This window comes from Vicia villosa, linkage group LG5 (genome assembly GCF_029867415.1).
Source record: "Vicia villosa cultivar HV-30 ecotype Madison, WI linkage group LG5, Vvil1.0, whole genome shotgun sequence".
NCBI classification, from domain to species: Eukaryota; Viridiplantae; Streptophyta; class Magnoliopsida; order Fabales; family Fabaceae; genus Vicia; species Vicia villosa.
Genome location: NC_081184.1, coordinates 163,226,511 through 163,240,592, shown reverse-complemented (window position 1 = coordinate 163,240,592; position 14,082 = coordinate 163,226,511). Strand labels below are relative to the sequence as shown.

General features: G+C 33.1%; 1 protein-coding gene across 1 annotated transcript; it reads left to right on the top strand.

The window, feature by feature from the left end:
- The first annotated feature begins 1,585 nt into the window (after positions 1-1,585).
- LOC131603638 (kinesin-like protein KIN-14J) lies at positions 1,586-9,169 on the top strand. Its single transcript, XM_058876036.1, has 22 exons — positions 1,586-1,811; positions 1,901-1,950; positions 2,147-2,363; positions 2,498-2,596; positions 3,123-3,318; positions 3,498-3,622; positions 3,784-3,867; positions 3,996-4,079; positions 4,178-4,270; positions 4,369-4,398; positions 4,894-5,247; positions 5,327-5,408; positions 5,498-5,593; positions 5,690-5,869; positions 5,986-6,092; positions 6,180-6,374; positions 6,640-6,803; positions 6,900-7,153; positions 7,258-7,421; positions 7,936-8,492; positions 8,649-8,755; positions 8,853-9,169. Exons 3-22 carry the CDS (start codon positions 2,163-2,165, stop codon positions 8,918-8,920), a joined length of 3,240 nt encoding a protein of 1,079 aa, XP_058732019.1. The 5' UTR covers positions 1,586-1,811; positions 1,901-1,950; positions 2,147-2,162; the 3' UTR covers positions 8,921-9,169.
- Positions 9,170-14,082: the final 4,913 nt, after the last annotated feature.

The window sequence follows — 14,082 nt, the reverse complement described above, 5'->3', positions numbered from 1 at the left end:
AAATCCAATGCAACTCAATTTATTGTTTATATAACACCTAATTAATTTTTAGTATCTAATAATATTTACATTATCTACTTTTATCAATCGATACATCTCACATAAATTACACAAAACAAAACATATAAAAAATGCAAACTTAATAAACTTGATACAAGTTTTTTTCTATATAATTTCAAGCAAACTTCTCTCAAATTTATTGGTCATAATGGTTAAACCAAATAAACCCTTTTCGTAAATTTAAGTTATAATGAATTTGGGTCAATTTTAAAAAGAAATTTATAAAATTTTGAATAACTTTTACATACAAATAAATTTCTTTGAAATAGGGAGTAAATTCAAAAGTATTGAAAGTAAATTTAAAAATTGAACAAAAATTAATGAATACAAGATTTTAAGATGGGTCAATTTTTTTGGGATTATTTTTCCATTTTTAAAGATAAAATGGTGTTCACCACGGTGAAAAATTACAATTGCTCTTAAATTTAGAGATATATCTCCGGACACACATTTTATACACATACTTTAGTAATGTATCACTTTTATTTTGTTCTAAAAATTTATCCAAAAATACATTTTCAAAATTTAAAAATCCACTTATTTAAAAATGGTTGCTACCCTACATTAATATTTGCAACCCTATTAGGTATGCTTGTTTTTTGAATTTAGTTTCTGTTCAAATTTAGCAATTTTTTATATTAAAATTCAATAAATAGTAATAAAATGACATATACTAAATTTTGTTGCATGAATTTTGATTAAGTTAACAATTATATGCAACTAATTAATTAACTAATATTTATTATTAACAATCTCGAGAGAAATATGTGAGGATAAAATTTTTTTGTAAGAAAGAACTTTACCAACCACCAACTGAAAATTGTTACTAAGTTGCAACAGTTTTCACTATATAGAAATATATTAAAACTCGTGCTTTTAATTTTTGGTGGCAACACCTATCCAATTGACCAATTGTATTTTGAATTTTGAAGAAATATTTTCAAAGATATTTTTTTAATAACATAGAGATATTTTACTTGCAACATTTTTATTAACGTAATTTTAAATACTTTCAAATATGTGTCTTTTAATAATATAAAAATATTTTAAAATTTTCAGAGTGTAAGACACACTCTTAATAGGGAGTAAAATAATCACTATTCTTTTTTAATTTTGAAATTTATAATTTATGAATAAGGATAAATTAATAAGTGTTGAATATATGATAACTTTTTCTCGTCATAAAAGAATATAGGACAATTTTTTCCAAGCATTAAAAAAGAGGCCGGCGGGAATGTTATACGAGAAATGACTAATTTCAAAATCATCATAAATAAACAAAATTAAACAAATATATTTAAAATATACTCCCAATCTTTAAAGCAGGAAAGACCAAAGACAAAGAAGTCCCCATCAAACAAAAGAAAAAAGACAAGTAAGTTACGAAGGAGTAAGAAATAAGAAATAAATACAGCACTTTTCTTTTAATATTTTTTTTTTAAATAAATAAAACGAAAGCGAATGTTAGTATTTTAAGCAAAATGAAATTTGAATTAACAACGAGTTAAGATTCAAATTCCCTAATTTAGCTTGTAATCCAATTCGACCCAATTTTCCAAAATTCCTGGCCCTGCCCTCACGCTTTCTCATTTTTCAAATCAAAACAAAACAACACCCATTGCTCAAACTCCACCTTTTTTTCTTCCTTCGATTTTCTTCAACCTTCAACACCAACTCTCACACACACTCTCTCAACCTCGATTCTCTCACCTAATTTCCCTTTTTCGTTCCCCAAATTTCTCTGCAATTCGGTTCGATCCGTTACCGCATTCTTCTATTTCCGTTGCAATTCCAACGTTTTCTGGTTTCGTCGCTTTTTATATTTCTCTTTTTTTTCGAGGTTTGCATCCTCCTCCATTACCTTCTTCCCACATTGCTCCTCTCACACAGGTTCGTTCCGATCTGCACCTCACCGTTCTTTTTCTTCTATTTATTTATTTTTTTGTTATTTTTCTTGTTTTTATCTATTAATTCATTAATTATAATTTTGGTGAGCTTATAATGTAGATGCAATTTTGAATTTCATTTTAATTTATTTATTTCTTTTGTGAAATTGATTTCTTCTTTTGCTTTGCCGGAATTGCAGTTTCTGAGAAAGGAGCATGCAGTGGGAACCGGAGGGAGGTGGAAAAGTTGCCGGACTTGCAGGTGGCCGGCTTGTGTCTTTGATTAAGTGGATAAATGCGGAGCTTCCTGACTTTAATCTGCCTTTGGAAACGTCGGAAGAGGAATTGAGGGCATTCTTGAGTGATGGATTGGTATTATGCAGCATTTTGGATAAGCTGGTTCCTGGTTCACTCCAGGTAATGCGGATGAATATCTAGCATTGTCTTATATTAACATTCATTGTTTTTTAATTGAGCTGAAATTAAGTTAAACTTTTTTTATTTTATTGTTTTTGTTCTACTTTTTCTAAGGAATGTGTTTTTAAATTCAGGGAAGTGGTTCTTTGAATGAGCCGATGGATGTTGAAAGGTTTTTGGTGGCCTTGGATGAATTGGGATTGCCAGGATTTGAATTGTCGGACCTGGAGCAGGTATAAGAAGTTCCTTATTTGCGATGCAATTTGAAAACATGCTGAGTTATGTCTTTGGTTGTTTTTTTATAATTGGTTGTGGTTGTCTTTGATTAAAAGGGTTGGCTTGATAAATGTACCCCATTTGTCTGGACATTGGAAATAGACGTTTAGTTTCACCTTTTGTCACACAATGAAGGAGAACCATTGTATGATTTGATTTAGGTGTTTAGTTTATTATTGTGGGGTTAATATTTACTTCAATTGGATTAGTACTGAGCTGGATTAATAGAATTAGACCTGTAGATTATGTGGTAAAGAGAGTAGATCAGATATAAAGAAGTCAAACAACTAGAGGAAGAGGAACACCTAGAAAATTTGATTGTTGTTTTTGGATTAGTACTTAGCTTTATACGAGCTTAGGCTGGGTGTACTGCGAAAATAAAAGAAACGGAATGGCTCTGTCCAAACATGACACTGGGATTCCATTTTTCTTTAACGCACTAGTTAAGTTTTGTACTAATTGACTAATTGTTTAATTTTGTAGGGATCGATGGTGCCCGTGTTGCAGTGCCTTGAGAATCTGAAAGCTCACTTTGTATATAATGCTGCACACGAAAATGTCCAAAGTTATTCTAGAAAGAGATGGGACCAGCCAGACCTAACATCCCTAGCCGAAACTGATAGTTGCCTCAAGGATGCTTCAAATTTCCAACATGCTGTTGATGGTTCTGTTGTATCAGGTATTTGATTCATTGAAAAATACCACGATTTACATTCATTTATGTGATCTATGTATCTTGATCCTGCCTAATACAAGGCTCAGCGGTCGTTGCTGATTAATCACACTGTTTCTATTCCAATTCAAACTTTTTTATGCTATTAGTTACATTATACCTTTTTTTTCTTTCTCTCTATCCAGATGGAGTTGCTTCCATTGATCATATTGGATTCAAGTCTAATGAACTGTTGCAATTGAAACAAGGACTGCCCGTGGATCTTTCAGATGCTAAACTGAATGAATTATTAAAATCAAACAATTTGGACGTAAGTAATAATATACTTAATTTGTTTGTCTCTATCAATGTTCCTTTCGTTCTTTCTCTTGTCATTAGATAGTTCTTTTGACTTTTATATGTATATGCATTTGAGTTATTTCCATTAGCTCATTTATAACCCTAATATATTAGTTAAATCTTTTTCTGCAGAGTGTCTCAACTCGATGTCTTTTTAACATACTAAATAGGATCCTAAGTGATATCTTTGGAAGGAAGAATGGAGATATACCTCAAGTAAGTGGACTAAATGCTTTTGCTATAAATAAATACCCAATCTTACTACATTACTTTGTTTATCACAATGAAATTTGATTGTGCCACTGTGCAGTTGTTCAATTTCCCATTTATTTATATGTTTCTAGGCTCAGCGTGCAGCGTGCCTGTTGAGAAAAATTCTGCAAGTAATTGAGTTACGCTTTTCAAATCAAGCAGAAAGCATGAAAAATGTAACTTCATCATTCTTTGTACCTTTTTTTTGCCAAAAAGTATTTGTTTAATAAGTTATATTGAATAATGACTAATTTAACGTGTTGCGTGCCTGAAGCAAAACAATATTTTCAAAGCTCGTGAGGGAAAGTATCAAACAAAACTCAATGCAGTTGAAACCTTGGCGGTAGGGACAACTGAAGAGAATGAGGTATTTTCTTTGTTGATGCATCTGGATACCCGTGTTACTGTTTGATATTATTATGGTCTACTTATTTAAGTTTTAAAAGTTTTCTTCAATTTCTACAGCTTGTGACAGGTTGGGTTCAGAAGTTGAAGGTACATATATACCTATCTTAATTTCTATTTGAGTTTAAGATAATGGATGAGATTCTCAAATTTAGATCCTTAGTTCTGGTAAAATATATTCTTATTTTCATTGTCGTTGTCATGGCTTATTTGTGTTGCATCTTAGAGTAATGTCCTTGAATTAAGCGAGTAACTAATAAATACCGTGATTAAATAACTTAACACGATAGGAAGTCACTTGTATTGCATGGGTCTTATGCAGTAAAGCATGTATTGGCATAAAACTAGTTTTATGTAAACTGGTTATACAAATTAAATGTTATGAGTTATTATTACCTTGACATATAATGAAATGCTTGTCTGTTAAAGAGACGTTCCTTTTTAAAGTGCCTAAATTTTTATTCAAAATGGTTTGATTTATATTTAAGCGTATATTTAGATTTTTAAAAAATTCAAATCTGGACTTTTTCTTGCTTTCAATGTGATTACTGTTAACTAACTTGCTATGATAATTTGTGTCTTTAGTTTTCTTTGCAGCTTGAACAAACTAAATTTGAGGAAAAGAAGAAACTTGAAGATCGGGATTTTTCCCAATTAAAGAAAGACAAAGTTCGCAGTGATATTGAAATTGCTGCATTGAAGCAAGATTTGGAAATGGCAAAAAGATCACATGAAGAACATGTTTTGCAGTTAGAATTGCAAGCTTCTCAATCTAAAGCTGAATATGAGAAAAGGATACAAGAACTTAAATTTCATCTTGCTGATGCGAGAAAGCAAGTGAAGGAACTGGAGGCATTTTCGGAATCCAGATATTTGAATTGGAAGAATAAAGAGCATACCTATCAAAGTTTTTTAAATCAACAATTTGGAGCTTTCAAGGTTTGTATCTTTGTTATGCTGTTTACATGGTTGGTAATTTTAGGTTGTGCTATTTACTATCTAGTTTGATTCTTTATAGGAATTGAAAGCTGTCATGAAATCTGTCAAAGATGAAGTGATAAAAACAAAAAGAAGCTACTTAGAGGAATACAAGTACTTTGGTGCGATACAAAGTTTGAAATTCTCGTGATTTAACAATCATTGTTTATCTATGATGAATTTGATGTATTAACTGTAATTTCTTATGTAGGAATCAAGCTCAAAGGTCTAGCCGAGGCTGCTGATAATTATCATGTTCTTCTAACAGAAAATAGGAAATTATATAATGAAGTTCAAGATTTGAAAGGTATGAATTATTCAAGGTTAAGGTTAATTGTGAGCCCTTTTCTTGCTTGCTAACCTGATTTATTATTTCCTTTTGTTCTGAACCATTTATGAATAGGAAATATCAGGGTATATTGTCGAATTAGACCATTTCTTTCTGGGCAAAGTCAGAAACATACAACAGTCGAGTTTATTGGTGAAGACGGAGAACTAATTATTAGCAATCCTCTTAAACAAGGAAAAGAAAGCCGCAAGCTTTTTAAATTTAATAAAGTTTTTGGTCAAGCAGCGTGTCAAGGTGCTGCATTATTTTTCTTTTCTTTGTCGTATGAGTATTATTATTAGTATTCTTATTTCATAGATGGTCGTCATAAGTAGTAATGTTCAACTTATGAATCAAAATTTTCTTTGTAGAGGAAGTATTCTTGGACACTCGACCACTAATCCGTTCTGTTCTTGATGGGTTCAATGTTTGTATATTTGCTTACGGTCAAACTGGCTCAGGAAAGACTTATACCATGGTAACATTTTGTATACTTAATATTTTGTTTATATCACGAGCGGGTATGTGGTTTAAAATGTTTACTAAACAATTGTTTTTCTTCTAGAGTGGACCTAACCTATCATCAAAATCGGATTGGGGAGTCAACTATCGGGCACTTCATGATCTTTTCCATATCTCCCAGAGTAGGGAAAATTCAATTGTTTATGAAATTGGAGTTCAAATGGTTGAAATTTATAATGAACAAGTTCGTGATTTACTATCAAGCAGTGGTCCTCAGAGGAGTGGTCCTCAGAAGAGATATCCTTTTCCATTTTTATTCCTTTTTATTATAAATTACACAACAATTTATTCATACTTAAGTTTTCATTCTTATTTATGTATTGGCATACAATCATGCATATAAACTCACATTACATTTATCGAAGGCTTGGCATATATTATTGGTGATTGATTTATGCCTACTTTTTTGCTATCCATTCATTTTGATGCAGCTGTTTTTACCTTCCATTTACTTTTGTTTAAAAATAAAATATATGAAGTTTCATTTCCTTGACTTGCACACACTTGGGATTTGGAATACTACCCTACCAAATGGGTTGGCTGTTCCTGATGCAAGTATGCATTCTGTGAAATCTATGAAAGATGTCCTTGAGTTGATGAACACTGGGTTGATGAATCGGGCAACTAGTGCTACAGCCCTAAACGAAAGAAGTAGTAGATCACACAGGTTACATTTACACTTTTTTACATTTTCCTATATTTCAACTTTCCAATTATGGAGACACAAAACTCATTTTTATTTTATTTTATGATCATATGATAGTGTTCTCTCCATTCATGTTCGAGGAACGGAAGTGAAGACCAACACTCTGTTGCGTGGATGTCTGCATCTTGTAGATCTTGCGGGAAGTGAAAGAGTGGATCGTTCTGAAGCAACTGGAGATAGGCTTAAGGAGGCTCAGCATATAAATAAATCACTTTCTGCACTTGGAGATGTAATATATGCTCTGTCTCAAAAGAGCTCACATGTGCCATATAGAAATAGCAAATTGACTCAACTCCTTCAGAGTTCGTTAGGTAATTGTTGCTTTTATTGAAATCAACTCGCCATTTTATTATTTGGTTTCATTAGTTTAGCAGCTTTACTAAATCTTAATAGCTTGATTACTCATATTGTGCAGGCGGTCAAGCAAAAACCCTTATGTTTGTACAGCTTAATCCGGATGTTGCTTCATACTCTGAAACTATTAGCACTTTGAAGTTTGCTGAAAGAGTTTCTGGTGTTGAGTTAGGCGCAGCTCGAAGCAACAAAGAGGGAAGGGATATGAGAGAACTAATGGAACAGGTTATTTTTATTTTTGATTGAATTCTAAATAGATAATGCATCTGCACATATGGGTCATGAAGTGCTGAATTGAAAAACTAAATCCAATTTGCGCATTGTTAGATTGTTCAGAGTAGGAAGTTCTGCTGGGGATATAAAACTAGAAAACGCCAATAAGATTAATGTTACCAATATAAGAATGCTACAATAGATGAATAGTCATACAAGACAAGATAGGATTATGAAAAATATCATGAGAAAAAAAAGTAGAGGTGGCTCTTATTGTAGAAAAGACTAGAATCTTGTCTCTAGTGGTTTGAGCTTGTGTGGAGAAGACACATCCATATAAGCACTGGTTAGGAGGGTTAGATAAAATGGACAATGGAGGATAGTCCAATCTTTAGATATAATTCATTACAAGACATTACGGTGATGTTTGGTCTATGCACCCAACTTCACGTGTGGCTAGCTGGCCTTCTGTGTGGCCTAGTTATGCATCATTTACCAGTGCATACTGACTTGTATTTTCTTGCAGATGACATCTCTCAAGGACGCTATGGCAAGGAAGGATGAAGAGATTGAGCGGTTGCAGTTGCTCAAGCCTAATCATAATGGTGCCAAACTTGGAATGATCTCCCCAAGACACATGCCATCATCCCCAAGGAGACATTCTATAGGGACTCCCCGCAACAGCACGAGACTTTCTGGCACAAGGATCTCGGGGGTCAATGAAAAAACAGCTTTTGACATGGATAACGGCTCAGAGTACAGTGATAAGCATTCTGAAGCTGGTTCTCATCAATCAATTGATGAGTTCAGGAACAAGCCCAGTTCCCTTCGGTTGAAATTAGCTCAAGAAGACGCTGAACAAAATTTCAATGAGGATATTGAACTCTTAAGATTCGGAGATGCAGATTCGGAGGAGAGATTAAGTGACATATCTGACGGTGGTCTTTCAATGGGAACAGAAACTGATGGTTCAATCAGCAGTATTGTGGAGTACACTCTTTTCCCTGACCTTGATAAGGCAGCTGAAACTACACCAGCTAAGGATATTACATCCAACAAACTTCCATCTCAGAGTGTGGAAAAGTGAGTTCTCTCTTTTTGAATAAACTTTTCAAGGCCAATCTATTATTCTAAGCATACCATGCTTTTTTATGTCAAACTCTAGTTATTTGTGTAGAGTTTTTACCAAGTGATCTTTGAAATTGAACCTGATATCTATGTATTTTTCATTGAATGCAGGTCCAATATGCCATCAAGAATTCCCAAAGCTCCGCAAATCCAACCAAAACCGCCGTCAAAAACTTCTAGGCTATCATTGAACAAAAGCACTTCAAAGGTTTCGTCAAGTACGTATATCATATTCGCTTTTATTCCTTTTATTCTGTTATCTTATTATCCAATCTCCCGGGCTGTTCTGCTTCTCATTTCTTTTCTCAAATGCAGGTATTACAAAACCGACAGCCGGTAGCTCTTCGGCAGCTTCGGCAAGGTCCTCTAAACGATGGCAATAGCTAGGATACCACATGGATGTTGTAGAGTGTTTGTAGAGATAACTTATAGGAACTTTTTATTCACGTTAGGTGCTAATTACGATATTATACTGTACTCAAGGCTCAAGAGTTATAGCTGATTTCAGCTTCAATATGTTATTGAATGAAGCAATTGCAAACTCTAGCTTTGTAACTAGTTTGTATGTAAGCTTTATGCTTGTCTATCTATGATAATTTATTAAAACAGAAATGCTGGTCACATTATTGAAATCTCATCAAATTATATGCCACATAATCATATTTTTTCCAAATCAGAAATTTTCCAATTTGGAACTTTCTCCAATTATTCCATCCTCCGTATAAGTTTGTATACTATTGCGAGAATGTATTCTATTCTACCATTTTCTAACTGTTACTATCCATTATCTATTATTATTTAATTATTTTATTATATCAATTGTGCATTTATTTTCGTTATTTTCCGCTGCTATCTATTCTTGAACAGTTGAACGTATAACATTCATATTCATATAAACATTTTAAAAAAAACCAATGTTTGTTATACTTTCTTCTCCATGGAATTTTACCACAAAAGTGTTCTTTCCTTTTTATCGTCCTCACATATTGAGTGTGTTGCCCGCTGACAGCAGCAAAACTTGTTTTTTTCCTGTCATTTCCTTTGTTTCGTGCACATTTAATCAGGAATTAGGTTAATCAGATGTATCACAATATTTAAAATATGTTAGAAACTTTGAGTGTGCTCACGAAAAGATAACCAACACATCCAAGTACATAAAATATGTTAGAAACTTTGAGTGTGCTCACGAAAAGATAACCAACACATCCAAGTACATTGTGCACGGCTAATGTAAATAATTATACAATATGAGTGAAATACAAAAAAATTGTTCAATAAGCAAATAAAATTAAACTAATAAAGCGAAAAACTTCACAATGATGTTGTTTGTGCCATGCCATCAATCTTCCTTTGTGGATTGGACTTTGGTTGATTGGACCTTTGGCCGGTCTAGAACAATTTTCAATTTTCCTTTGCCAGTTGTATTGAAAAGGGTTCCAACTTCCTATGGTGTGCCTCATAATTGTATTTGATGTATGCATGGATGACATTCTTGTCATATGGGACTTCTCTGCCCCATATCCAAGAAACTCTTCAATTAATTTGGTATTGGCGTAGAACTCCTTTACTATTTCCATATTCACACACTCAGTAGGAGTAGCCAGAATACCCCAACCCCGTGAACTAATTTTCCGCACCACATCTGAATGTTCTCCTGGATTTTTCAATCCCACTTTCTTTTCTTGAATGGTATCTCTATGTTCCAAGTCAGTGTATAACTACTCATCCATGAAGCTTCGAAACATGTGTGTATTATATGGTACAGAAGATGAACCAATGTTTGAGTTTTGTCTTTTCCTTCTAGTGTGTGAGATCATCTAATAGTCATCTGAAACAATTAGCAGATAACAAATATGGAATTTGAACGTGTTAGCATAATATGATATAACTTCCATATTCGCAAAAAAACATGATTTTATAGAAACTCCATGGATATGTTGTAGCAAAGAAACAATTTAGATACCCATAGACATTACGCATGTAATCGATATTTCAAAATTCATCTAAATTTATTGTATACCTATTTGTCCCTAACATGCAAAATTTTCCCTCTTTATTCATCCAAGCCACAAATTCAAATTTTCAAGTAAATCAACCATACCCTATTATAAGTTATCACTATGGAGCAATAAAGTTTTCCTAAATTTAACCTAAATTAGGTCATTCCCAACAAGTTCAAAGCAAAGTCCATAATGAATGAAAATTCAAGAAAAATGAGTAATCTTTGGATTTGATTAAAGTTCGAATTGGTGAAGATTTTGATCTGGGATGATATTCTCTAGTGTGTGCTAGGGTTTTCTTTACAAGTGTGAGAAGTGAAATGAGTGATAAAAATTGAGTGATGAAGTTTAAATTTAAGTATGTTCACGTTTCCCAATGTACTGAAACAGACCTCGCACTAGGCGAGCTAGGTTGTGCTAGTTGAGAGCATGTGTTCTTTGACTTTTGGGTTTTCCCCTAGACGCGATGCGCGGGAAATGGCTTGGCCATTTTACGCTTAGAGAGCCCATATTTTTCTGGTTTGCCATGTTACTTTTTATCAAAGTGATTGAATTGAATTGAAATTACCTAATTAAAGCCCAAAATTCTAAAGAAAACCATAAAATGTGTTTAGGCTGTCTCCCAACAAACGCTTGTTTAATGTCAGTAGCTTGTCAGTGATTAGTGTCACGTGACATCAATTAACTCTTAACTTACCTCAGGATTTTTTATTCTGACCTTGACTTTTCCTTTGTCCATGTCTACGAGCATCCTCACAATTTTAATAAAAGGTCTTCCTAAGATGAGAGGTATTTTTTAGTTTACCTTGATATCCAATATTACAAAGTCTACAAGAAATGAATGGTTATTAACATGTATCAACACATTTTTACCTTACTTGCGGGAGACATGCATGTTTTATCCACTATCTATAATATTGATGTAGGTGGCTCTATTTACATATACTCAATTCTATCTACCACTGATAATGAAATAATATTAACAATTATACCAAAATTAATAAGTGCATTGCCAATGTCCATATTACCTATAGAGATAAATAATACTACTACTCCAGGGCCAATGTCCTTCCTGGGTAGGTTCTTCAACTCTTCTTGACAGGCTTCATCTTGCATTCTTTCTTTTTGTGACTCTTATTCTCTTCCTTGCTTGGCTTTAACAATATTTTTATCATCCCTAAGAACATTATTGTAATTTTTCTTTGGACTATTCTTTGTATTTGCACTGAATGTGTTACTTGTGAGATCTGCGAATTGTTTGGCTAACTGATCCTCCTATATTAAAGGTTTTTAATGGAGGCTTATGTGTTTTTGTGGCTGGCCATAGACACATATGGCCACATGCATGAACTGGTTAATTGTATCATCCAACTTTGTTACTTTATCAGATAACAAAGGTGCTTATGAGTAATACTGACAATGTTGTCTATAGGATGGACCAACTTTGAATATTCATCCTTGGTTGAAATTATTGTTCTGTGGGAAGTTGTTATTCTAATATTGCCTGGGATTTTGATTTCCTAAGTAATTTACTTCCCCATCAGTAGGGAAAATTCGGTTGGACGATCTATGTTGTAGAGTTCACAGAATGCAATCTTACTCTGTTGAGGAACTTCATTCATTTCCTTTAGTTGTTATGACAACTTTGTCAGTTGATTGATTAGTTCATCCACCGCTTGAGTTAACAACTTGTTTTGAGCAAGAATTGCATCATTGATATTTAGTACTATGATGTAATTCTTCCTTTGAGTGGGGTTCCTATTGTGTTGTCCTTGATAATCACTAAGTGTCATTCACTCAATGATTGCAGTTACATATTCAATGCTTTTGGACATTAGAGAACCTCCAGCAGTAGCATCTATCTAGTAACAATTTAGGTTTTTGTTGAAGTCCATTTGTAAAAATATGTATTTGTGTGACTTTGTCAAAACAGTGGTTTGAGCATGGAATCGTACCTTAACCATGCTTCATAAATAGTTTCTTTTCCGCCTTGGGAGAACACCATGGTAGTTTTTGCTTCCATGATTTTATTGTGAGGAAAGAATCTGTTTAGGAGCTTTTCCTCCAACAATTTCTAACAAGTCATCATCGATGTGGGTTAGTATAGATACTACTCCTTTGATTTGCCGATAAGTGCATGTGGAAACAAACATAGGAATATTGTCTCATCCTCATCTTCTAACGCTCCTAGTGTACCAACAATCTTGTAAAGTTTTGTGAAACATGCAAAAGGGTTAGCATTATTTTTTTTTAACAATCTCATTTTCATTTCACTTTGTTAGACATTTCTTTGAGTTCTAGCTAAGTGAGCTAGACGTCTGGGTCTATACTGGCACGGTGTGCCACAATTGTTGTTTTTATTGTTGTTGTTTACATAAGCCATTGTTCCTTGTTGTGTTGAGACATGAGACTCTTCTAGATCTAGCCTTTCAGCTATTTGTTTCTTCTTCATGTGTTCACCAAATTTTCTATAAATGATTCTTTTAATTTCATCATTGAACAATATTTGTTCATCAGGAACATTACCTCGCATAAACTAGTAAAAAAAATAACTACTTCTAAAAGTGAATATGTTAGTGATTATAAAAAATATACAAACTATATAATTATACACATATGTACACATACTTAAAATAATATATTATGTTATATCTTTAAAACTTAGCATTAGTCCCCGACAGCGGCACCATTTTACTAGGTTAGCAACAAAAGTAAGTTTTACAATTATCGTATCCATATAGACCAACTATTTAAAGACACGTTAGCAGTGGTTTATTATTCTAAGTTGGAAAAGAGTTTTGTGTTTGTTGTGATGCGAAAAAGTAAATGACAAAACATAAATGATAAAAAGTAAAGTTGGAGCTTTCAGTGTTAACAATATGAATGCTTGCTGTAGTAGATTTTATCATTACGTATCTACCATGCACATCCATAGGTCAGTAATATGATCCTATACTCAACATATAATACTATCACATGTTATCCTAATTCACATCTCCTTTTTATCTCCATGTCATGAGATTAATGTATTACCCAATAACTCATATATCAGACTACTAACTAACAAAGAGCATTAAGTCCCAACAATCACAAATTAGCGAGACTCCACATTGATTCTGCTATAATACATGTGGATATTGAAGGGATTGTTAGGTAGCTTGTCTAAGTTCCCACTTACTAGGTCCATGAGAATTCTTAAGATCATTGACAAGAATAATAGCATATGCATCACCATTATAAAAACCCAAGTTCTACTTCCCACAATCAACTTTAGCAACCTTTTAGGACAATAAGGCTACCGATGTGTATCTCCGGAATGTTTTGGAAATTTATTTTCGAACTAATTTTGAGTAAAATAGGGATGATTCACTTACAAAATGTTGAGTTATGTGTATTATGGGTACGTCCAAAGATGCATTTATGGAATTAAGGGACATTTTTGGATTTTTACTGTGGTGAACTAGCACCCATGGGATGGATAAAATATCTCCCTTATATAAACCAAAATGTATAAGTAACTTCTCATAGCAAATATATCAAAACAT

Bases quoted from the DNA above. Each gene is read 5' to 3' on its own strand.
- LOC131603638 (XM_058876036.1), top strand. From the start codon at position 2,163: ATGCAGTGGGAACCGGAGGGAGGTGGAAAAGTTGCCGGACTTGCAGGT. The intron at 2,597-3,122 runs GTATAAGAAGTT...TTAATTTTGTAG, and splicing joins AATTGTCGGACCTGGAGCAG to GGATCGATGGTGCCCGTGTT. The intron at 4,271-4,368 runs GTATTTTCTTTG...CAATTTCTACAG, and splicing joins GGACAACTGAAGAGAATGAG to CTTGTGACAGGTTGGGTTCA.